This window comes from Ranitomeya variabilis, chromosome 1 (assembly GCF_051348905.1).
Source record: "Ranitomeya variabilis isolate aRanVar5 chromosome 1, aRanVar5.hap1, whole genome shotgun sequence".
Classification (NCBI taxonomy): Eukaryota; Metazoa; Chordata; class Amphibia; order Anura; family Dendrobatidae; genus Ranitomeya; species Ranitomeya variabilis.
In genome coordinates this window covers 691619562-691646464 of record NC_135232.1, presented here as the reverse complement: position 1 = coordinate 691646464, position 26903 = coordinate 691619562, and the positions used below count along the sequence as shown (strand labels likewise).

General features: G+C 44.2%; 1 protein-coding gene across 1 annotated transcript in view; it reads right to left on the bottom strand.

The window, feature by feature from the left end:
* Positions 1–545: 545 nt before the first annotated feature.
* Positions 546–26903, bottom strand: part of GPR132 (G protein-coupled receptor 132) — a 43764-nt gene continuing 17406 nt past the window's right edge. The window contains exon 2 of the mRNA XM_077298802.1: positions 546–1739. Coding sequence (XP_077154917.1) covers positions 615–1730 — 1116 coding nt within the window. The 5' untranslated portion in view covers positions 1731–1739 and the 3' untranslated portion in view covers positions 546–614. The remainder of the gene's footprint in view (positions 1740–26903) is intronic.

The following is a 26903-nucleotide window of genomic DNA, read 5'->3' as shown; positions in this document are numbered from 1 at the left end:
TGACCGATAAGTGAAGGAAGGAGCAGACTTCTCTGATAAGAAATATTACAAAGTTTCTTATATTTGCCAGTATTATTGATTCATGCCAAGTTTGTTAACACGACAGTGACACAGTAGCTTATGAGGCCTGGGTATTACTTGAAATTAGTTGAAATTTGCTCATTGTTGGTTTGTGTGAGAAAACAGAGCAGTAATAGACATTTACATATTTGTCATGAAAATAAATTACATAAATAAGATAAAAAGAATTCCAAAGATCAGAAATGCATAGTATGGGGACTAGTGATGAGCGAATATACTCGTTACTGGAGATTTCCCTAGCACGCTCAGGTGACCTCCGAGTATTTTTTAGTGCTCGGAGATTTAGTTTTCATCGCTGCAGCTGAATGATTTACATCTGTTAGCCAGTATAAGTACATGTGGGGGTTGCCTGGTTGCTAGGGAATCCCCACATGTAATCAAGCTGGCTAACAGATGTAAATCATTCAGCTGAGGTGAGGAAAACGAAATCTCCGAGCACTAAAAAATACTCGGAGGACCCCCGAGCGTGCTCAGGAAATCTGAAGTAATGAGTATATTCACTCATCACTAATGGGGACAGATCGCCGTTTGGATCAATTCCTCTGCAGTATATCTGTTATCCCAAGTCCACTGTGTGTTGAATACTCTTTCTCCAAATGTTGATCTCTAGAATTGTGAATGTGGGGATTGGTACTGTCACTCCTGGTATTGATAGAGAATTGTCTTCTCCAGCCCCTCATTCCCCTACAGATATCTTTCCGTACATTTTCGCTGACCAATACGTAGATGAAAGGGTCTGCCACACTATTTACGGTGACCAGGCAAAGAAATATAGAATAAGCGGTGTAAATCTCCTCTTCGAATTCACAAAAGTCCGAATTCTCATTTACGTAGTAAGCAATACCCCGGATGAGCAACACAAAGTGGTAGGGAGCGAAGCAGATCATGAATATGATTATTATGGTGATAGCTAGATACTTCACTTTGGTCTTCTGCTGATCCGTGAAGCTGCGACTGGTCTCGATCCTCTTTTTTATTACAAAGTTGGTATACATCAGAGTCAACAGAGGAATCAGAAATCCAATGATGAACCTAGCAACATAAAAATGAGCTATATGTGACGGTATAGGCAAAGTTTCAAAACAAGTACTTTGATTGTCTGTTTGGTTGCCATCACTGATGATGAAGACTGGGGAATGAATAAGTACCACCAAGATGAAAAGAACCACAGTGACCATAATGGCAATTTTTTGCCTCCGGACCCCTCTGGACTCCAAGGCGTATTCCACCGCCAAGTAACGATCCACAGAAATACAACAAAGAAGCAAAATACTAATATATATATTATTGAAAAAAATATATCCAGTAATTTTGCACGCCATTGGTCCCCAATGCCAGTTATGGTCATTTTTCACATACAGGATCCAAAGGGGAATTGTCCCAAGGTACATAAGTTCACTCAGAGACAAGCTGAACAGGTACACAGCCAGCACGTTCTTCCGCCATATTTGTAAAAAAGTCAGCCATAAGGTCAAAATGTTAGCCGGAATTCCAATGACGAGGACGATGCTATAGAGTATGATGACAAATAGGGCACTATCGTCATAGGGAGGTTGGCACCGTTGGAAATCAGTCGAGGAGTTGTTCGTTGTTACTATTGAAGTATTCAGGTTCAAGGAAACATTGCCTCCTGTACATTCTGGCTTCATCTTTGGCTACTGGAAATGAATACACAGAAAAATCAAGTTAGATATACCAGAGCAAAATAAGCACAAGTTCAGTGATGAAAGCAGTCGTAGTCCTAGGCTGTACAGGATTAATAATATATCTGCTTTCTACAGAACAGCGCCATCCGTTTCCATGGGTTGCGTCTGGAATTACAGCTCAAGGTCAATTAATAACTGTAATAACAATTTGTCAGGGCGTATGGTCATAGAGGAGTGAGCACGACTTTGTACCCCCTTGAATGAAACATTAGGAAGTGGTTACTATATTACAGGTTGTCTGTGGCACAACATTCTTATTGGCCAACAGTCTTGAATTTGTCAGGACTGTCCAGAGAAACACAATAGAGGTGAGATTCAGCAAAATATTGCCCAACACACACCACCACCGCAGACACCGGATTTCCTCATACTACAGCCCCTAACGGGACTTTTGCATCTCTACAGGGATCTATGCCCTCTTCTCGGTATCTACCTCTGAAAGTAAGGTTTGAGAAAGACCCTGTGGGTCGAAACGTTACCTACCTTGAAACACTGCGGTGATACCCTGATTTTGGTGTTTGTTCACAATAAAGAAATCACGTTTTTTTGATTAACGAGAAATTCTAAAAATTCCTTTATTGAGTGCGACTGTTGTTGTACAGGATTATAGTTTGGAGTATCCCTCCATGTTCAGTCTGCACCAGCACTAGCGAGAGTGCACGTCTTATCCTTCAACATGCTGAGATACATGGCACAATTCCACTGCGCCAGTGATTGGCTGCAGCGGGTCATATGCTGTAAACATGACCACCACAGTAGTGTGTCGGCAATGACTGAGAGGAAGCAGAAGAGGGGTGTCAGTTATGCTAGTTTTGCTATTTTCATTTTGAGCCTTTAGAACATTTTACTGTCAAACTAGACCATCACTTTAAGAGCTCATGCAAACAGGTGTATTACAGCTCTATACAGCCTACAATTTGTACATAGGTATAAGATGGTAAAATTCTGCAGCTATACTATTTTTTAGGAGTAAGGGTATTTAGTTTAATTTTTTTTTAAAATAAAGTAATATGCTCCTTCAGGAGCATTTTAGGTAGAAAGCATTGCTTCAGAGGAAACTATCTCTGTAATACTAACTCACTGTATGGCAGCACATGGAGTGTCTATGGCTCTAGTCTGTGTGCTCTTGATGCCGACACATTGTACACATGCCACTGAAATGTGCTTGAGACTTAAAATGTCATATGCTGTGAACGTGCTGAATGTGGTGCAATAAGTAGTGATAAATAATCTGATCATTGAGGGTATGTGCACATGTTGCAGATTTGCCTGTGGAATTTTCTGCTCGGATTCTTCCTCTCTTAGCAGAAAACGCAGTTGAAAATCCACGTTGATTTGATACGTTTTTGATGCTGATTTTCATGCTTTTTTTCATGCAGATTTGTATGCGTTTTTGTAAGCTAAATAAACATATATTATTTAACAAAAAATAAAATTGTGATGTCATTTCTTGTCCAACCTCTTAATTTACATACTCCAATGAAGACCATAATATCATCACATAACATGTTGAAATATAATGTTTATACACACAAAACAAAGATAGACAATAGATAGATAGATAGATTTGAGATAGATGATAGGTGGATGGATAGATAGATACTGTAGATAGATAATAGATAGATACTGTAGATAGATAATAGATAGATAATACCAAGCCCGATGTTTAGTAAAGACACACACATACACACAAAGTCTGCATTAGGGCTGTCCCACACGTCCAGATAATTCCGGTACCGGAAAAAAAATCGGTACCGGAGTTATCCGTGTCCGTGTGCCCGTGAGCTCACGTAGGCCATACGTGCGGCACACGTGTGCCGCCCGTGTGGCGAGTGGGTACCACACGGAGCGTGCAGGAGACAGCGCTAAAGTTTAGCGCTGTCCCCTGCATCGTGCTGAAGCCGCGATTCATATCTTCTGTGCAGCAGCGTTTGCTGCATAGAAGATATGAATATTAGTGTTTAAATGAAAGATCTATGTGTCCCATAGGGGCGGAGCCGACTATTCATGATTGTAAATGAGGGGCCCCACGTGACCGCATACAGTAGAAGCCGCGGCCAGACCAGGAAGCAGCGACAGCCAACGTGGGAGCGGGTGAGTATTTTCTGAACAGCGGGGGGGCGCACAGGGGGTGGGGGGGCGGCGGACAGGTAGATCTTTCATTTAAACACTATTATTCATATCTTCTATGCAGCAAACGCTGCTGCACAGAAGATATGAATCGCGGCTTCAGCACCATGTGGGGGGGACAGCGCTTACTGTAGCGCTGTCTCCTGCACGCCACAGGGATTGCACACGGAGACCGTCCGTGTGTGGTCCGTGTTTTACACGGACCCATTGACTTTAATGGGTCCGTGTAATACGTGCGCTCCCACGAACACTGACATGTCTCCGTGTTTGGCACACAGAGACACGGTCCGCAAAAAATCAATGACATCTGCACAGATGCATTGATTTTTATGGGTCTACGTGTGTCAGTGTCTCCGGTACGTGAGGAAACTGTCACCTCACGTACCGGAGCCACTGACGTGTGAAACCGGCCTTAGGGTATGTTTCCACATGGTGTATTCCAAGCGCTTTGGACACAGCGGACACCCGCCCCGTCCAAAGGGCTGCCGGCTTTTGTACGCATGGTGATTCCGCATGTGCTCATTGAACCATGCGGAATCATCATATCCTATACATAGACTGTGTAATTTATCTTGCGGAGACTGAGCGTCTTTGCAAGATAAATAGGCATGCTGCGGTCTAGAAAGATGCGCCGCATGTTCGTATACATTCTTTGAATGCACAGTGGAGATGGGATTTCATAAAATCCCCTCCACTATGCTAACACCTGGATGCTGCGGCTGTATGCAGCGACCAATCCGCAGCGTTTTCTGACCGTGGAAACATACCTTAAAGCCAGGGTTACACTTGCAAGAAACTCGCACGAGTCGTGCACCTCAATACCGGCACTGCCGCCGGCACTCGTACCGGAGCGTTCAGCTGCATAGAAATGCATGCAGCCGCACACTCCGGTCCCGAGTGCTGGCGGCCGTGCCGGGTATTGAGGTGCGAGACTCATGCAAGTTTCTTGCAAGTGTGACCCCGGCCTTAAACGCAATATCTGTTTCATTAAAAAAAGTGGAAAAATAAATTTGCATGGGCTCCCCCGCAATTTTCAAAACCAGCAGAGGGAAAGCCAGTGACTGGGGGGGGGGGCGATGTTTATAGCCTGGGAAGGGGGTAATACACATGGAGCCTCCAAATCTATTAATATCAGCTCACCACTGTATACTTAGGGGAGCCCCCCAAAAATTACGTGGGGTCCCCTATAATTAATAACCAGCAAAGGCTATGCAGACAGCTGCGGGCTGATATTTAGCCTAGGAAGGGGCCATGGATATTGGCCCCCCCAGGCTAAAAACATCAGCACTCAGCCACCCCAGAAAAGGCACATCTGTAAGATGCGCCAATTCCGGCACTTAGCCTCACTCTTCCCAATTGCCCTGTAGCGGTGGCAAGTGGGGTAATAGTTGGGGGGGTTTATGTCACCTTTGTATTGTAAAGTGACGTCAAGCCCGGGTTAGAAATGGAGAGGTGTCAATAAGACACCTGTCCATTACTAATACTTTAGTTGTTACACATTAAATAAAGACACAGCCAGAATAAAGTATTTTAATGAAATAAAACCACACAGTTTGCCATCTTTATTGTACGCCTAATTCCTGCGACACCCTCGATCTTTTTCTCGAATTTTCTCATGCAACGGTGCCGCAAGTGACAGCATGAACTCCGTTGAACTCTAGGCGGCGGAGTGATACACGGCAGGAGGATTATCTCCTGTCACTGTATCACCGGAGCCATGTAGAGTGGTCACATCTCCCGATGTGACTGTTCTACACGGGAGATTGTCGTGGGACACTCGTTATTAAATGGACTACATCGGAACAGAGAGTATTTATGTTGGTTTGTTTATTATTATTTTTTGCAGGAGATCGAGGGCGTTGGGGATTAGCTGTTTGGTGAGAATGAGTGTTTTTTTTTTACTACTGAACACAGTAGCCGGATGATGGGACTACTATCCCATCATCAGCTAATGCTGTCACTGTTATATGTGACAGCAGACATAGCCGGATGGGACCAGTATGCCCATCGGAAGATGCCTGCCTACACACAGACACCTGCACACACACACAGACCTGCACACAGCCGCGCACACACACCCACAGATACCCGCAGACACACACAAGATACACACAGACACCAGCAGACACACACAAGATACACACAGACACACACAGATACACACAAGATACACACACCCGCAGACACACACATATTTTCTCCGCTCACACAGTCACCGCCCACACACTCTTCCTCCTTTCTTTCTGCACACAAATCCGCAAATCTTTTTACAACTGCGGTTTTGTTGCGGATTTGACTGACTCAATGGAAATCAGTGGGTGCAGAAATGCTGCAGATCTGCAAAAGGAATCGACATGCTGTGGAACTTAAAACGCTGCGAATATGTGCTGATTTTTCCACAGCATGTGCACAACAATTCTGGATTCTCATTGATTAAGCCCTTCATGACCCAGCCTATTTTGACCTTATGACCTGGCAATTTTTGCAATTCTGACCAGTGTCCCTTTATGAGGTAATAAATCAGGAACGCATCAACAGATCCTAGCGGTTCTGAAACTGTTTTTTTCGTGACATATTGGGCTTCATGTTAGTGGTAAATTTAGGTCGATAATTTTTGCGTTTATTTGTGAAAAAAATGGAAATTTGGCTAAAATTTAGAAAATTTTGCAATTTTCAAATTTGGAATTTTTATTCTATTAAACAAGAGAGTTATGTGACACAAAATAGTTAATAAATAACATTACCCACATGTCTACTTTACATCCGCACAATTTTGGAAACAAAATTTTTTTTGCTAGGAAGTTATAAGGGTTAAAATTTGACCAGCAATTTCTCATTTTTACAACGAAATTTACAAAACCATTTTTTTTAGGGAACACCTCACATTTGAAGTCAGTTTGAGGGGTCTATATGGCTGAAAATACCCAAAAGTGACACCATTCTAAAAACTGCACCCCTCAAGGTGCTCAAATCCACATTCAAGAAGTTTATTAACCCTTCAGGTGCTTCACAGCAGCAGAAGCAACATGGAAGGAAAAATGAACATTTAACTTTTTAGTCACAAAAATGATCTTTTAGCAACAATTTTTTAATTTTCCCAAGGGTAAAAGGAGAAACTGGACCCCAAAAGTTATTGTACAATTTGTCCTGAGTACGCCGATACCCCATATGTGGGGGGAACCACTGTTTGGGCGCACGACAGGGCTCGGAAGGGAAGGAGCGCCATTTGACTTTTTCAATGAAAAATTGGCTCCAATCTTTAGCGGATACCATGTCGCCTTTGGAGAGCCCCTGTGTGCCTAAACATTGGAGCTCCCCCACAAGTGACCCCATTTTGGAAACTAGACCCCCCCCAAGGAGCTTATCTAGATGCATAGTCAGCACTTTAAACCCCCAGGTGCTTCACAAATTGATCCGTAAAAATGAAAAAGTACTTTTTTTTTCACAAAAAATTTCTATTAGCCTCAATTTTTTCATTTTCAAATGGGCAACAGGATAAAATGGATGCTAAAATGTGTTGGGCAATTTCTCCTGAGTACATCGATACCTCATATGTGGTCACAAACCACTGTTTGTGCACATGGCAAGGCTCGGAAGGGAAGGAGCGCCATTTGACTTTTGAATGAAAGATTTGCTCCAATCGTTAGCGGACACCATGTCGCGTTTGGAGAGCCCCTGTGTGCCTAAACATTGGAGATGCCCCACAAGTGACCCCATTTTGGAAACTAGACCCCCCAAGGAACTTATCTGGATGTGGTGAGCACTTTGAACCCCCAAGTGCTTCACAGAAGTTTACAACGCTGAGCAGTGAAAATAAAAAATCATTTTTCTTTCCTCAAAAATTATGTTTTAGCAAGCAATTTTTTCTTTTCACAAGGGTAACAGGAGAAATTGGACCCCAATAGTTGTTGCCCAGTTTGTCTTGAGTATGCTGATACCCCATATGTGGGGGTAAACCACTGTTTGGGCACACGTCGGGGCTCGGAAGGGAAGCAGTGATGTTTTGAAATGCAGACTTAGATGGATTGGTCTGCGGGCGTCATGTTACGTTTGCAGAGCCCCTGATGTGCCTAAACAGTGGAAACCCCCCACAAGTGACCCCATTTTGGAAACTAGACCCCCCAAGAAACTTATCTAGATGTGTGGTGAGCACTTTGAACCACCAAGTGCTTCACAGAATTTTATAACGCAGAGCCATGAAAATAAAAAATCATTTTTTTCCACAAAAATATTTAGCCCCATTTTGTTATTTTCCCAAGGGTAACAGGAGAAATTAGACCCCCAAAGTTGTTGTGCAAGTTTTCCTGAGTACGCTGATACCCCATATGTTTGGTTAAATTACTGTTTGGGCGCACTTCGGGGCTCGGAAGGGAGGGAGCACCATTTGACTTTTTGAACGCAAGATTGGCTGGAATCAATGGTGGCGCCATGTCGTGATTGGAGACCCCCTGATGTGCCTAAACAGTGGAAACCCCTCAATTCTAACTCCAACACTATGCCCAACACACCCCTAACCCTAATCCCAACTCTAGCCATAACCCTAATCACAACGCTAATTCCAACACCCCTAACCACAACCCTAACCGCAAAACACCCCTAACCCTAATCCTAACCCTAATTCCAACCCTAACCACAACCCTAACCCCAACACACCCCTAATCCTAACCATAACCCTAACCACAAGCCTAATCTTAACCCTATTTCCAACCCTAACCCTAATTCCAACCTTAAGGCTATGTGCCCATGTTGCGGATTCGTGTGAGATTTTTCCGCACCGTTTTTGAAAAATCCACAGGTAAAAGGCAATGCGTTTTACCTGCGGATTTACCACGGATTTCCAGTGTTTTTTGTGCGGATTTCACCTGCGGATTTCTATTGAGGAACAGGTATAAAATGCTGCGGAATCCACACAAAGAATTGACATGCTGCCGAAAATACAACTCAGCATTTCTGCGCGGTATTTTCTGCACCATGGGCACAGCGGATTTGGTTTTCGATAGGTTTACATGGAACTGTAAACCTGACGGAAAACTGCTACTAATCCGCAGCGGCCAATCCGCTGCGGATCCGCAGCCAAATCCGCACCATGTGCACATAGCCTAATTCTAACCCTAGTTCTAACCCTAGCCCTAACTCTAACCCTAACCCTAGTGGAAAAATAAAAGTAAATATATTTTCTTTATTTTATTATTGTCCCTACCTATGGGGGTGATAAAGGGGGGGGTTCATTTACTATTTTTTTTATTTTGATCGCTGTGATAGGTTATATCACAGCGATCAAAATGTACCTGGAATGAATCTGCAGGCCGGCAGATTTGGCGAGCGCACTGCGCATGCGCCCGCCATTTTGGAAGATGGTGGCGCCCATGGAGAAGACGGACAGACACCGGTAGGGACACTGGAGGTCGGTAAGTATGCAGGGGTGGGATTGGACAGCGGGGGGGTGAGATCGGATTGTGGGGGAGCGGACAGGAGGACGGGGGGAGCGGAGCACTTTACAGGACAGGACGGAAGACTGGGGAGGAGATCGGTGGCGGGGGCAGATCAGGGCTTCCAGCCATGGCCGATGATATTGCAGCATCGGCCATGGCTGGATTGTAATATTTCACCACGTTTCATAGGTGAAATATTACAAATTGCTCTGATTGGCTGTTTCACTTTCAACAGCCAATCGCAGCCACGGGGGGGGGGGGGGCGAAGCCACCTCCGGGCTGAAGTACCACTCTTTCTGTCCCTGTAGGTCAGGTGAAATTACGGTTAACCCTTTCACCCGACCTGCAAGGACGCGATCATTCTGTGACACAACATATGCGTCACAGGTCGGATTGGCACCGACTTTCATGACGCATACGCTGTGTCACAGGCCGGGAAGGGGTTAACATTGGTTGTGCACTACACTGTGGATTTGGTGAAATTCCGCGCATCCAAAAATGCTGTGGATCCGCAACAAAATCTGCAATGTGTGCACATAACCTTAAAGTGAAGCTGTCAGCAGCATTTTGTTCAGTAAACTACAGACATTGTCAGGTTGGTGATGTTATACTGATTAAAATGATACCTGGTGATGAAATCCGTCTTGTGGTTGTTTAATCTGTATTTGTAGTTTTCAGTTAATGAGATTGTCCTGTTCCGGGGCGGGGCTTTATGTGGTGCTCTGCTTACTAGTGTTGAGCATTCCGATACCGCAAGTATCGGGTATCGGCCGATATTTGCTGTATCGGAATTCCGATACCGAGATCCGATACTTTTGTGGTATCGGGTATCGGTATCGAAACAACATTAATGTAAAAATGTGTAAAAGAGAGAATTAAAATAAAAAAATATTGCTATACTCACCTCTCCGACGCAGCCTGCACCTTACCGAGGGAAGCGGCAGCGTTCTTTGTTTAAAATTCGCGCTTTTCTTTCCTTACGTGAAGTCCCGGCTTTGTGATTGGTTGCGTCGCAGTCACATGGGCGACGCAACCAATCACAGCAAGCCGTGACGTAATTTCAGGTCCTTAAGGATTTTAAAATTACGTCCCGGCTTTGTGATTGGTTGCGTCGCAGTCACATGGGCGACGCAACCAATCACAAAGCCGGGACTTCACGGGAGGCTGGACACGCGCGCATTTTAAAATGCGCGCTTGTCCAGCCTCCCGTGACGTCCCGGCTTGTGATTGGTTGCGTCGCGATCAACCAATCACAAGCCGGGAGGCTGGACACGCGCGCATTTTAAAATGCACGCCTGTCCAGCCTCCCGTGACGTCCCGTCTTGTGATTGGTTGCGTCGCGATCAACCAATCACAAGCCGGGAGGCTGGACAAGCGCGCATTTTAAAATGCGCGCGTGTCCAGCCTCCCGGCTTGTGATTGGTTGACCGCGAAGCAACCAATCACAAGCCGGGACGTCACGGGAGGTTGGACAAGCGCGCATTTTAAAATGCGCGCGTGTCCAGCCTCCCGGCTTGTGATTGGTTGACCGCGACGCAACCAATCACAAAGCCGGGACGTAATTTTAAAATCCTGAAGGACCTGAAATTACGTCACGGCTTGCTGTGATTGGTTGCGTCGCCCATGTGACTGCGACGCAACCAATCACAACGCCGGAACGTAATTTTAAAATCCTGAAGGACCTGAAATTACGTCACGGCTTGCTGTGATTGGTTGCGTCCCGGCCACATGGGCGGCACGCGACCAATCACAAGCCGGGACTTCACGTAAAGGAAAGAAAAGCGCGAATTTTAAACAAAGAACGCTGCCGCTTCCCTCGGTAAGGTGCAGGCTGCGTCGGAGAGGTGAGTATAGCAATATTTTTTATTTTAATTCTTTATTTTACACATTAATATGGATCCCAGGGCCTGAAGGAGAGTTTCCTCTCCTTCAGACCCTGGGAACCATCAGGGATACCGTCCGATACATGAGTCCCATTGACTTGTATTGGTATCGGGTATCGGTATCGGATTGGATCCGATACTTTGCCGGTATCGGCCGATACTTTCCGATACCGATACTTTCAAGTATCGGACGGTATCACTCAACACTACTGCTTACATATTCATCTGTATGGGCTTATGACTGGTCACTGATCCTTCATTGTCCTGTCCCCTATTTTATATAATGAATATCATATTGTGTGGGGAAAAAAATTAACATTCATTAAAATGGTGCCTGCGCTGTAGCATGATACAATGGCTAATATGCATACATGCAGTTATGATTTAGTCATATAGTATTGTGGGGAGAAAAAAAAAATCTTCATAGTGGTGGTACCTGCACAGTAGCATCTATCGCATTCCAATAGATGCTACTACACAAGAGCAGCCAGCGCCATTTTGCAGAAGAAAAAAAAATTGTATCGATCAAGATGGCACCGGCGGCGCCTGCGCAGTAGCATCTATGGGAATGAGATAGATGCTACTGCGCAGGCGCCATTTTGCTAGAAGAAAAAAATATTGGCTCCATCAAGTTGGCGCCGGCGGCACCTGCGCAGTATTGTGTATCAGAACGCGATAGATGCTGGTGCCGCCAGTGCCATCTTGGTGGAACCCAATTTTTTTTTCTGTAACAAAGTGGTGGGGCCTGCGCAGTAACATCTATCAGAACAGGACAGATGCTACTGCGCCATTGCAGTAATCTCCCCACATTACTATACAGTTGTGGCCAAAAGTATTGACACCCCTGCAATTCTGTCAGATAATACTCAGTTTCTTCCTGAAAATGATTGCAAACACAAATTCTTTGGTATTATTATCTTTAATTTGTCTTAAATGAAAAAACACAAAAAGAATTGTCCTAAAGCCAAATTGGATATAATTCCACACCAAACATAAAAAGGGGGTGGACAAAAGTATTGGCACTGTTAGAAAAATCCTGTGCTGCTTCTCTAATTTGTGTAATTAACAGCACCTGTAACTTACCTGTGGCACCTAACAGGTGTTGGCAATAACTAAATCACACTTGCAGCCAGTTGACATGGATTAAAGTTGACTCAACCTCTGTCCTGTGTCCTTGTGTGTACCACATTGAGCATGGAGAAAAGAAAGAAGACCAAAGAACTGTCTGAGGACTTGAGAAACCAAATTGTGAGGAAGCATGAGTAATCTCAAGGCTACAAGTCCATCTCCAAAGACCTGAATGTTCCTGTGTCTACTGTGCGCAGTGTCATCAAGAAGTTTAAAGCCCATGGCACTGTGGCTAACCTCCCTAGATGTGGACGGAAAAGAAAAATTGACAAGAGATTTCAACGCAAGATTGTACGGATGTTGGATAAAGAACCTCGACTAACATCCAAACAAGTTCAAGCTGCCCTGCAGTCCGAGGGTACAACAGTGTCAACCCGTACTATCCGTCGGCGTCTGAATGAAAAGGGACTGTATGGTAGGAAACCCAGGAATACCCCACTTCTTACCCCGAGACATAAAAAAGCCAGGCTGGAGTTTGCCAAAACTTACCTGAAAAAGCCTAAAACGTTTTGGAAGAATGATCTCTGGTCAGATGAGACAAAAGTAGAGCTTTTTGGGCAAAGGCATCAACATAGAGTTTACAGGAGAAAAAAAGAGGCATTCAAAGAAAAGAACACGGTCCCTACAGTCAAACATAGCAGAGGTTCCCTGATGTTTTGGGGTTGCTTTGCTGCCTCTGGCACTGGACTGCTTGACCGTGTGCATGGCATTATGAAGTCTGAAGACTACCGACAAATTTTGCAGCATAATGTAGGGCCCAGTGTGAGAAAGCTGGGTCTCCCTCAGAGGTCATGGGTCTTCCAGCAGGACAATGACCCAAAACACACTTCAAAAAGCACTAGAAAATGGTTTGAGAGAAAGCACTGGAGACTTCTAAGGTGGCCAGCAATGAGTCCAGACCTGAATCCCATAGAACACCTGTGGAGAGATCTAAAAATGGCAGTTTGGAGAAGGCACCCTTCAAATATCAGGGACCTGGAGCAGTTTGCCAAAGAAGAATGGTCTAAAATTCCAGCTGAGCATTGTAAGAAACTCATTGATGGTTACCGGAAGCGGTTGGTCACAGTTATTTTGGCTAAAGGTTATGCAAACAAGTATTAGGCTGAGGGTGCCAATACTTTTGTCTGGCCCATTTTTGGAGTTTTGTGTGAAATGATCAATGTTTTGCTTTTTGCTTCATTCTCTTTTGTGTTTTTTCATTTAAGACAAATTAAATGAAGATAATAATACCAAAGAATTTGTGATTGCAATCATTTTCAGGAAGAAACTGAGTATTATCTGACAGAATTACAGGGGTGTCAATACTTTTGGCCACAACTGTAGGACTAAAGCATAAATGCGTGTATGCATGTTAGCCATTTCATCATGCTACAGCACCAGCGCCATTTTGTTGAATGTTATTTTTTTTTATCACACAATATGATATGCAGTATGTAAAATAGAAGGCAGGTCAGTGAGGGATCAGTGACTAGTCATAAGCCCATACTGATGCATATGTAAGCAGAGCACCACATAAAGCCCTGCTCATAGACCGCCCCAAAGCACGAGAATCTCATTAACTGAAAAGTAGAAATACAGATTAAACAACAACCACAAGATGGATTTCATCACCCAGGTATAATTTTAATCAGCATAACGGCGCCGACCTGACGGTATCTGTAGTTTACTGAGCAAAATCCTGTGACAGGTTCACTTTAGAAATGTAATTCTGATAAAACGTGAACCTACTGTTATACTTTTCTCTTTTTTTTAGCTTTTAGTGTGAGAAACAGGTTACAACTTATGATAACGCAACCACAAGAATGAGGTGAGGAACATAGCTTTTCATCTGTAGTAGACACTTTTTGTCTTGTACAACCTATTCTACTTATCTTTTGAGGAGATGCCGGATATATAGGCGAGCACAGAAAGTTGTCATATCAACAGACAACTTCAAATCACAAAAACATTGAAGGGTATGGGGATACAAACTTATTAGGCCATGTTCACACGCTGCGGTTTTTACCGCGGAACCGCCGCGATTTTGATGCTGCGGGTCCGCAGCAGTTTCCATAGCGTTTACATTAACATGTAAACCCTATGGAAACCGCAAACCGCAGTGCACATGCTGCGGGAAAAACCGCGCAGAAACGCAGCGGTTTACAACCCGCAGCATGTCACTTCTTTGTGCAGAATCGCTGCGATTCTGCACCCATAGGAATGCATTGAACCGCTTACTTCCCGCATGGGGCTGTGCCCACGTTGCGGGAAGTAAGCGGATAATGTGCGGGTGGTACCCGGGGTGGAGGAGAGGAGACTCTCCTCCAGGCCCTGGGAACCATAAAATAGTGTAAAAAAAAGAATTAAAATAAAAAATGATGCTATAATCACCTCTCTGCGCTGCCCGCGGCGTCCGGTCTCAGTTGCTGTGCCGAACAGGACCTGTGGTGACGTCGGTCACATGACCGTGATGACGCCGCGGTCACATGACCGTGACGTCACGAAGGTCCTTGTCGGCACAGCCGCTTGCAGCGCCGGGGAGATCGCGACGTCAGAGGGTGAGTATAACCAATTTTTATTATTTTTTACATTACTATTGATGCTGCATATTGCTGCATATGCAGCATCAATAGTACAGCAGTAATCCCGCAGCGGAAACCGCGGAACAAACCGCGATAAATCTGCAGGGATAACCACAGCGGTTTTGCCCTGCAGATTTTCAATTCCGCTGCGGGATTAACCCGCAGAGGAACCCGCAGCGTGTGAACATGGCCTTAGAGTCTTTGTTGCCCTCCACACAGGACTAAACCTGTCAGGAGGATTTATGAATCACTACAAAATCTGAGGAATCTGTTCCAGAGACCGTGAGGGCACCAGGTCTCTGATCTTGCATGGGTATTGGGGCGATAAAAACTTTCACACCACAAATGTCCATGACTCTGTGAGGGAGGGCCAGTCAGTCATAGCTGAGACTTGGGGCTCAGGCACACCCTGGCCTCCCATCACATGAACATAATGTCCCTTCTGCAGCGTACCTTCTGCTTCACCTTCTGCACCGTCAGGGTCCCATCGGGCTGGCTGAAGTTCCGCTGCTTCCATAGTTGTACAATAAGAGAGTCCATTTCAAACTTACAATGAGGAACTTTACTCTTTGCTTGTCGCAGCACATTCTTGTAAGTTACAACATCAGCATTAGGTTCCTTACAGTCCATGTTCTCTGCTCTCCTTACGCTTTCTCCTACATCCTTCAGTACATTACAGGGTCGTATCGCCTCTTGCGATAACACAGCGTCCTCCCTGTGCGTGCTCACTACACCTGAGGATTCCCTCGTCCGTTTCGCACCGGAACTGAGGACGTGAGCCCATGCGATGATCTGCCACAATGGATTGCGACCTGTGTCCCTGTACTGGACCGCTTCTCAAGCTCCTGCCCCAAGCTGCGGTAACACTGCTGTTTCAGCTGCGCTTCTGTCCATCCGGATTCTGAATGGCTGGGTACTTGCTTAACGTTGCAGAGCTGTCCGCCCAACTTGGGCACTAGGCCCCTACTAGTGATGTGTAATTCCCGAACGATCTGACACAAAGAGCCAGCTCCCTGCTGTGAACGATGGGAGCCGGCATGCCAGTGAGAGCCACTAAAATCCCTGAATGGCTCTCACTGGGCATAAAATCCCGGACTTCGGCAGGCGTAACCCCGCCCACCTGAGCAAAACTCCACCCACTCATCGATTTAATTGGTTCCTAGCAAATGGGCGGAGTTTCTGTGGTAGGTGGGCGTGGTTTCGGGCGTCTGAACACACATTCAATGGGGATCCATTTAGGATCCAAAAAGAGCTGTTTTGTGAGCCAAAGGAGCCGGCTCTTTTTGGTGAGCGGAGCCATGAGAGCTGGATCACCAAAAAGAGCCGGACTGCCCATCACTAGCCCCTACTGAAAATAAAGGAAGACACTTTCCTCTTAACACAGCCAGCCCCTCCTACATAGCTATGTTTAATATTGTGCCCCATCTAGTGTCAGATTTAGGGTACTACACACCCTATCACTACTGACATACATACAGCAACATGTAATATGTACACATCTAACACATAACAAAATACTATATACATAGCAGCATGACTTGCTATACAACCTTTAAGGGGGTAGAGGCGTGACACCCCCTTACACCTCTGTTCTTTTTGTGCATATATTTGTGTTTCTTCAGATACTTTGTTATACCATGCCTGATGAAGAAACCGAAGAAGTTTCGAAAGATTGCTTTGTAACAATTTTTTTTTATTTTTGTTAGCCATTAAAAGGTATCATAACTACAAGATTATTATTTTGTTTTGTATTTTTTTCCCACTGAGAGCAATATAGTTCACAAGCACAGCTGGATCCAGCTAGCATCAGTGCCCCTGCAGTCCTCTGGTGCACAGTTCTGATCAGCAGCTCAACCCCCAGAAGGCTGCCAGCAGAAAACTACACGTAGCCAGATAGACTATGCCCAGGAGAACTATAGATCTTTCCCTGTGGAGTGATGTGTCAGGATTAGAAATCTGAAACTGGTTATGAGGTTATGTTTTTTTCAGAGCACCATAGACCCTTGAATTTGAGAATTTTACTAACCTCATCCACATTGTTAACTGTGTCAGAAAAGCCCTAGAAAGACAAGGTTATAAATAAGAATGTCATATTCTTGGGAGGTCCGTATTCTGTTTAGCCAGCAGTAAGTTTGTTATATTTGTATTGCAGATATCATATTCACATAAGGTCATCTTTGAAAAACAAACTGCGATGTTTCACAAAATATTTGCATTGGCGAATTTTTCTATAACAATAATATTGTGCTAAGGAATTCTTAAATTTCCCGTTATTTCATTTTCTATCATATTATATTACACTACATGAAAACAAGTATTGGGACATGCCTCTTGGGCATTCAGGTTTTCTTCTCAGTCCCATTACCACAGGTATTTTTTATCAACCTGATGATCCAACAGTAATATGTGCTACCAACACAATGAAAATCCGTCTGTATCACTTATTGCCAACAGAGGCAGCGAAACAGAAAAAGCACAAAACTCTTATTAACCAATAAAATCATTTTTTATTAAATAATTTTAAAATCTAGGCACCATTTCAATAATAAATCATAAACGATATACCTCAGATGTGAGGGACTGACCAGCTACTGATCTCTTTAAACACAGAGTATGTTCAATTGATACAGAAAGTATTAACAATATCATTAGCTGAACAATGGGATATACCATAACCCCTTAATACACGTGGTATCAAAGCCACAATCAATGAATACATAGAGGGGTATGCAAAAAAAAACCTAGCCAGCTTAAAATGAATCCCTACTACCGCAGCATTAAATACCTTGGACTTCCATATTAACCTTCAGCAGTCGGAGGTAAACTGTCCTATGTTGCCAGAAATGGGGAAAGCAAATAGCCGCTGTACTTACAATGTGTGAGAAGAGTGCCCAGTCCCTCTACCCCGACGCGCGTTTCGTCCACACTTCTTCAGGTATAAAATCCACCCCTGGTCATTGGAGTAACAAGTCAGTTCATGACATTTCTTTCATTCTAAATCTTCCCCCCATGACCTGTGAGTGATATTGAGAAGTGCTAGGAACTGCAGAAACTTAGCCATAAAGTGGAGACCCTGTAACGTTACAGAACCGGAGGCTGAGGAGCAGAAAACAGAAGAATCCTAAACACTATCCATAACTGCAGAGTCCCTGTGTTCCCTCTGAGAGCTTTATGGCGTGGGTATCCTTGGCAAAGCAGCTGCATACAGCCTTACATCACCAAGCACAATGCAGAGCGATGGATGCAGTGCTGTAAAGCTGCAACCACTGGACTTTGGCGTACTGGGAACGTGTCAACACTTCTCTATCTGGCATCTCTTGGACAAGTCTGAGTTTTGTGAATCCCAGGTTAATGTTACCCACCTGACTGCATTGTGCCCACTGTAAAGTTTTTTTTTGGGTAGGTGAGGGATAACATTATAAGTTTGTTTTTCAAGGGTCATCCTCAGCCCCCTAGTTCCAGTGAAGGGAAATCTTAATACTTCTGCACATGACATTGTGGACAATTGTAGCTTCCAACTTTGAGGGAACAGATTGGGGAAGACCCTTTTCTGTTCCCCATGACTGTGCTTAGTACACAAAGATATAGTTGGGAGAGTTTGGTGTAAACTAACATGACTGACCCCACAAAGACCTGACCTCAACCCCTTAAAACACCTTTGAGATTAAATAGAACGGAGATTGTGAACCCGGCTTCTCCCCAACATCAGTGTCTGACCTCACAAATGCTCTTCTGGATGAATAGACAAAAATTCCCACAGATGCTTCCAAAGCTTTGTAGAAAACCTTCCCAGAAGAGCAGAAGCTTTTATAGCCGCAAAGGGGCCAACTCCATATTAATGCATAGTGGGAGGTCACAAAAGCTCCTGTAAGGCGAATGTGCAGTTGTCCTAATACTTTTGTCCATATAGATTATATTATAATGATGTTATCTATCATACTATAAGCTATTATAAGAGAATAGATGAGTGTGCTGATGAAGTCACATGTAGGTTTACCACTGCCTTCCCACACTTCCGTATAGTATATTGTTAGGTGTGTATCAACAGAATCATAGATATACCAACCTGAAATTTGGTTTTCTGCTCTCATTTTGACAATCCATTCCTATATACCTTATTAGGATATCTTATGCTGACAGAGAGGCTTCCCCATCTTGACTCTTTTAATTTGGTAGAGTTTAGAGCCAATCTGACAACCTCAGGACTTTTTTTGTTTTCAGAACAGTTGTAAGAATTTGCAGGGGATTTGAAAAACATGGTTGCATTTTTCTATAAACAGCACCACACCCAAAGTTTTGGACTTTTATATGTACATTCAGGACCGTATTAGCCACTAGGCCCTGGTGGGCAGGTGCCTAAGGCGGCAGGTTGCAGGGGGCTGTGCCATTGTGATGGAAATGTATTTATTTATTTTTAAACCCCCTTCCCCTTTGCCAGATCAAGTAGCTAAACCAGTGTTTTTATTAAGGGGGAAGGGGGAATTCGATATGCAAGTGTGCAACAGGGGCAGAAGAGCACTAATCAGCTCCCTGCCTAAACAGAAGAAAATACACCAATTGGTACAGGATCTGCAGTCACGTCATGATCTTGTGACTCAAGGATGAAGAGCCATGGGGTTTTGTTGGCTGGAAGCTGGAGGAGATAGGGAAACTTGTGAGACATAAAAAGGGAACAGAAAGTGCAGGGTGGATGTGATAGAGGGGTCCAGACTGTGACAGAAGAGGGTGTGTGAGATACTGGAGTGCCAGCAGAGCCACCATCAGGGCATTACTGCCCTTACTACTGTATGGGGCCCGGTGATCAGTAGCAAAAAGGGGGGCCAGGACACGCTGGCAGCCCGGGCCCTCTCTTGCTTCTGCTCGCCGGGTCCCAGGTGCAATAGTTCAGGGCCGCTGCACGCCAGATACATAACACTGTGGTCATTTAAAGATACACCTACAGTGTTGTTAATGCATCCGGCTGCCAGAAATCTGTGGTGTACCTTTAAGCCTCAGCAGTATGCCCGAGTGCATCATGGTCCTGATATCGGTCATGTGACACACTGTGCGCTCTTCTTCATTCTGCAGCAGAGTAGCATGCCACGATCATGGGAGACAGGAGACACTGAAGTTGGGGGCGGGCAGGCAGAGAAGGCAGGCAGCGTAAGAGGACTTAGAGGAAGCTGCAGAGAGGAGTGAAGAGATGGGAGGCTGCTGAGGGGAGTGAGGAAAAGGGAGGCTGCTGAGGGGAGTGAGGAAAGGGGGGCTGCTGAGGGGAGTGAGGAGAGGGGAGGCTGCTGAGGGGATTGGAGAGGTGATGCTGCTGAGGGAAGTGAGGAGATGGGAGGCTGCTGAGGGGAGGCTGCTATTAGGGGTGAGAAGATAGGAGGCTGCTGAGGAGAGGAAGCTGCTGAGGGGATTGAGGAGAGAGGAGACTGCTGAGGGGAGTGAGGAGAGGAGGTTGCTTAAGTGAGGAGATGGGAGGCTGCTGAGGGGAGTGAGGAGAAAGGAGGCTGCTAAGGGCAGTGAGGAGATGGGAAGCTGCTGAGGGGAGTGAAGAAGTGGGAGGCTGCTGAGGGAAGTGAGGAGATGGGAGGCTGCTGATGGAAGTAAGGAGGTAGGAGGCTGCTGAGGGGAGGGAGGAGATGGGAGGTTGCTGAGGAGAGTCAGGAAAAGGGAGGCTGCTGAGGGGAGTGAGGAGAGAGGAGGCTGCTGAGGGGAGTGAGGAGCGGGGAAGCTGCTGAGTGGAATGAGGAGAGGCTGCTGAGAGGAGTGAGGAGATGGGAGGCTGCTGAGGATAGTGAGGAAACGGGAGGCTGCTGAGGGGAGAGAGGAGATGGGAGGCTTCTGAGGAGAGTGAGGAGAAAGTAGGCTGCTGAAGGAAGTGAGGATGGGAGGCTGCTGAGGGTAGTGAGGAAATGGGAGGCTGCTGAGGGGAGTGAGGAGAAGGGAGGCTGCTGTGGGGAGTGAGGAGAGGGGAGGCTGCTGAAAGGAGTGAGGAGAGGGGAGGCTGCTGAGGGAAGTGAGGAGAGGGGAGGTTACTGAGGGGAGTACGCATCTGGCAGGATGAAGCTGCTGAGGGGAGACTACTGAGGTGAGTCTGTGTCCGGCAAGGTGAGGCTTCTGAGGGAATTCTGTGTCTGGCAGGGGGAGGCTGCATACGGGTGTGAGGAGAGGCTGCTGAGGGAAGTCCAGCAGGGGGAAGCTGCTGAGGGGAGTCTGCGTCCTGCGTCGGACAGGGTGAGGCTGAGGAGTCAGCGGCAAGGACGACCAGGGCTAATTGATGAGGAGAGGACAGGTAGGAAAAAGAGTAGTTGACCAATAGGGTGATCCCCTTTATGCTTGACTACTTGATATTTTTTTTCTATTATCACTTTGAATTGTCATGTTTTGGGATGTACAGTGCCTTGCGAAAGTATTTGGCTCCCTGGAACTTTTCAACCTTTTCGCACGTATCATGCTTCAAACATAGAGATACAAAATGTAAATTTTTGGTGAAGAATCAACAACAAGTGGAACACAATTGTGAAGTTGAATGAAATTTATTGCTCATTTTAAATTTTTGTGGAAATTCAAAAACTGAAAAGTGGGGCGTGCAATATTATTCGGCCCCTTTACTTTCAGTGCAGCAAACTCACTCCAGAAGTTCATTGTGGATCTCTGAATGATCCAATGTTGTCCTAAATGCCTAATGATGATAAATATAATCCACCTGTGTGTAATCAAGTCTCCGTATAAAAGCACCTGCTCTGTGATAGTCTCAGGGTTCTGTTTGAAGCACAGAGAGCATCATGAAGACCAAGGAACACAACAGGCAGGTCCGTGATACTGTTGTGGAGAAGTTTAAAGCTGGATTTAGATACAAAATGATTTCCAAAACTTTAGCCCCTTAATCCCATATGACGTACTATCCCGTCAAGGTGACCTGGGACTTAATTCCCAGTGACGGGATAGTACGTCATATGCGATCGGCCGCGCTCACGGGGGCTCCCTGCGTGATTCCCTGAGACCCCCGGAGCAACGTGATGTGATCGCGTTGCTCCGAGGGTCTCCTACTTCCTTCCTCCCTGCAGCAGGCCCGGATCCAAAATGGCCGCGGCATCCGGGTCCTGCAGGGAGGTGGCTTCACAGCGCCTGCTCAGAGCAGGCGCCGGGAAGCCTGGAGCTGTGCACGTCAGATCACCGATCTGACACAGTGCACAGCAAAGTGTCAGATCAGCGATCTTACACTATAACATGATGCCCCCACCAGGGCAATATCATAGTGTAAAAAAAAAATATTCACTTGTGTAAAAAAAATAAAAAAAATTCCCCCAAAAAATTAAAAAAATATATACAGTTAGGTCCATATATATTTGGACAGAGACAACATTTTTCTCATTTTGGTTATAGACATTACTACAATGAATTTTAAACAAAACAATTCACATGCAGTTGAAGTTCAGACTTTCAGCTTTCATTTGAGGGTATCCACATTAAAATTGGATGAAGAGTTTAGGAGTTTCAGCTCCTTAATATGTGCCACCCTGTTTTTAAAGGGACCAAAAGTAATTGGACAGATTCAATAATTTAAAATAAAATGTTCATTTTTAATACTTGGCTGAAAACCCTTCGTTGGGAATGACTGCCTGAAGTCTTGAACTCATGGACATCACCTGACGCTGTGTTTCCTCCTTTTTGATGTTCTGCCAGGCCTTGACTGCGGTGGTTTTCAGTTGCTGTTTGTTTGTGGGCCTTTCTGTCTGAAGTTTAGTCTTAACAAGTGAAATGCATGCTCAATTGGGTTGAGATCAGGTGACTGACTTGGCCATTCAATAATATTCCACTTCTTTGCTTTAATAAACTCCTGGGTTGCTTTGGCTTTATGTTTTGGGCCATTGTCCATCTGTAGTATGAAACGACGACCAATCAGTTTGGCTGCATTTGGCTGGATCTGAGCACACAGTATGGCTCTGAATACCTCAGAATTCATTCGGCTGCTTCTGTCCTGTGTCACATCATCAATAAACACTAGTGACCCAGTGCCACTGGCAGCCATGCATGCCCAAGCCATCACACTACCTCCGCTGTGTTTTACATATGATGTGGTATGCTTTGGATCATGAGCTGTACCACGCCTTCAACATACTGTTCTCTTTCCATCATTCAGGTAGAGGTTGATCTTGGTTTCATCTGTCCATAGAATGTTCTTCCAGAACTGTGCTGGCTTTTTTAGATGTTTTATAGCAAAGTCCAGTCTAGCCTTTTTATTCTTGATGCTTATGAGTGGCTTGCACCGTGCAGTGAACCCTCTGTATTTACTTTCATGCAGTCTTCTCTTTATGGTAGATTTGGATATTGATACTCCTACCTCCTGGAGAGTGTTGGTCACTTGGTTGGCTGTTGTGAAGGGGTTTCTCTTCACCATGGAGATTATTCTGCGATCATCCACTACTGTTGTCTTCCGTGGGCGCCCAGGTCTTTTTGCATTGATGAGTTCACCAGTGTTTTCTTTCTTTCTCAGGATGTACCAAACTGTACATTTTGCCACTCCTAATATTGTAGCAATTTCTCGGATTGGTTTTTTCTGTTTTCAGAGCTTAAGGATGGCTTGTTTCACCTGCACGGAGAGCACTTTTGACCGCATGTTTACTTCATAGGAAAACCTTCCAAATACAAGCACCACACCTCAAATCAACTCCAGGCCTTTTATCTGCTTAATTGAGAATGACATAATGAAGGGATTGCCCACACCTGTCCATGAAATAGCCTTGGAGTCAATTGTCCAATTACTTTTGGTCCCTTTAAAAACAGGGTGGCACAGGTTAAGGAGCTGAAACTCCTAAACTCTTCATCCAATTTTAATATGGATACCCTCAAATGAAAGCTAAAAGTCTGAACTTCAACTGCATCTGAATTGTTTTGTTTAAAATTAATTGTGGTAATGTCTATAACCAAAATGAGAAAAATGTTGTCTCTGTCCAAATATATATGGACCTAACTGTATATATATTGTTCCTATAAATACATTTCTTTATCTAAATAAAACAAAAACAATAAAAGTACACATATTTAGTATCGCCGGGTCCGTAACGACCCGACCTATAAAACTGTCCCACTAGTTAACCCCTTCAGTGAACACCGTAAAAAAAAAAAAAAAAAAACGAGGCAAGAAACAACGCTTTATTATCATACCGCCAAACAAAAAGTGGAATAACACGCAATCAAAAAGAAGGATATAAATAACCATGGTACCGCTGAAAACGTCATCTTGTCCTGCAAAAAACGAGCCACCATACAGCATCATCAATGAAAAAATAAAAAGTTATAGTCCTCTGAATAAAGCAATGCAAAAATAATTATTTTTTCTATAAAATAGTTTTTATCGTATGAAAGCACCAAAACATAAAAAAAGATATAAATGAGGTATCGCTGTAATCGTACTGACCCGAAGAATAAAACTGTTTAATCCATTTTACCAAACGTGGAACGGTATAAATGCCTCCCCCAAAAGAAATTCATGAATAGCTGGTTTTTGGTCATTCTGCCTCACAAAAATCGGAATAAAAAGCGATCAAAAAATGTCACGTGCCCGAAAATGTTACCAATAAAAACGTCAACTCATCCCGCAAAAAAACAAGACCTCACATGACTCTGTGGACCAAAATATGGAAAAGTTATAGCTTTCAAAATGTGGTAATGCAAAAAATATTTTTTGCAATAAAAAGCGTCTTTCAGTGTGTGACGGCTGCCAATCATAAAAATCCACTAAAAAGCCTGCTATAAAACTAAATCAAATCCCCCTTCATCACCCCCTCAGTTAGCGAAAAATTAAAAAATTTAAAAAATGTATTTATTTCCATTTTCCCATTAGGGTTAGGGCTAGGGTTAGGGTTAGGGCAAGGGCTAGGGTTAGGGCTAGGGTTAGGGCTAGGGTTGAGACTAGGGTTAAGGCTACAGTTAGGGTTAGGGTTGGGGCTAAAGTTAGGGTTAGGGTTTGGATTACATTTACGGTTGGGAATAGGGTTGGGATTAGGATTAGAGGTGTGTCAGGGTTAGGGGTGTGGTTAGGGTTACCGTTGGAATTAGGGTTAGGGATGTGTTTGGATTAGGGTTTCATTTCAATGTTTAGGCACATCAGGGGCTCACCAAACGCGACATGGCGTCCGATCTCAATTCCAGCCAATTCTGCGTTGAAAAAGTAAAACAGTGCTCCTTCCATGCCGAGCTCTCCCGTGCGCCCAAACAGGGATTTACCTCAACATATGGGGTATCAGCGTTGGGAAAATACAAAACTGGGGGCTAAAAAATAATTTTTGTGAAAAAAAAAAGATTTTTTATTTTCATGGCTCTGCGTTATAAACTGTAGTGAAACACTTGGGGGTTCAAAGTTCTCACAACACATCTAGATAAGTTCCTTGGGGGGGTCTAGTTTCCAATATAGGGTCACTTGTGGGGGGTTTCTACTGTTTAGGTACATTAGGGGCTCTGCAGATGGAATGTGATGCCTGCAGACCAATCCATTTAAGTCAGCATTCCAAATAGTCCTTCCCTTCCGAGCTCTGCCATGCGCTCAAACGGTGGTTCCCCCCACATATGGGGTATCAGCGTACTCAGGACAAATTGGACAACAACTTTTGGGGTCCAATTTCAACTGTTACCCTTGGAAAAATACAAAACTGGGGGCTAAAATATAATTTTTGTGGAAAAAATAATAATTTTTATTTTCACGGCTCTGCGTTATGAACTGTAGTGAAACACTTGGGGGTTCAAAGCTCTCACAACACATCTAGATGAGTTCCTTAGGGGGTCTACTTTCCAAAATGGTGTCACTTGTGGGGGGTTTCAATGTTTAGGCACATCAGTGGCTCTCCAAACGCAACATGGTGTTCCATCTCAATTCCTGTCAATTTTGCATTGAAAAGTCAAACGGCGCTCCTTCCCTTCCGAGCTCTCCCATGCGCCCAAACAGTGGTTTACCCCACATATGGGGTATCAGCATACTCAGGACAAATTGTACAACAACAACTTTTGGGGTCCAATTTCTTCTCTTACCCTTGGGAAAATAAAAAATTGGGGGCGAAAAAATCATTTTTTTGAAAAAATATGATTTTTTATTTTTACGGCTCTGCATTCAAAAGTTCTGTGAATCACTTAATGGGTCAAAGTGCTCCCCACACATCTAGATAAGTTCCTTAGGGGGTCTACTTTCCAAATTGGTGTCACTTGTGGGGGGTTTCAATGTTTAGGCACATCAGTGGCTCTTCAAACGCAACATGGCGTCCCATCTCAATTCCTGTCAATTTTGCATTGAAAAGTCAAACAGCGCTCCTTCCCTTCCGAGCTCTCCCATGCGCTCAAACAGTGGTTTACCCCCACATATGGGGTATCAGCATACTCAGGACAAATTGTACAACAACATTTGGGGTCCATTTTCTCCTGTTACTCTTGGTAAAATAAAACAAATTGGAGCTGAATTAAATTTTTGGTGAAAAAAAGTTAAATGTTCATTTTTATTTAAACATTCCAAAAATTCCTGTGAAACACTTGAAGGGTTAATAAACTTCTTGAATGTGGTTTTGAGCACCTTGAGGGGTGCAGTTTTTAGAATGGTGTCACACTTGGTTATTTTCTATCATATAGACCCCTCAAAATGACTTCAAATGAGATGTGGTCCCTAAAAAAAAATGGTGTTGTAAAAATGAGAAATTGGAGAAATTGCTGGTCAACTTTTAACCCTTATAACTCCCTAACAAAAAAAAATTTTGGTTTCAAAATTGTGCTTATATAAAGTAGACATGTGGGAAATGTTACTTATTAAGTATTTTGTGTGACATATCTCTGTGATTTAATTGCATAAAAATTCAAAGTTGGAAATTTGCGAAATTTTCAACATTTTCGCCAAATTTTCATTTTTTTCACAAATAAATGCAGGTAATATGAAATAAATTTTACCACTGTCATGAAGTACAATATGTCATGAGAAAACATTGTCAGAATCACCGGGATCCGTTGAAGCGTTCC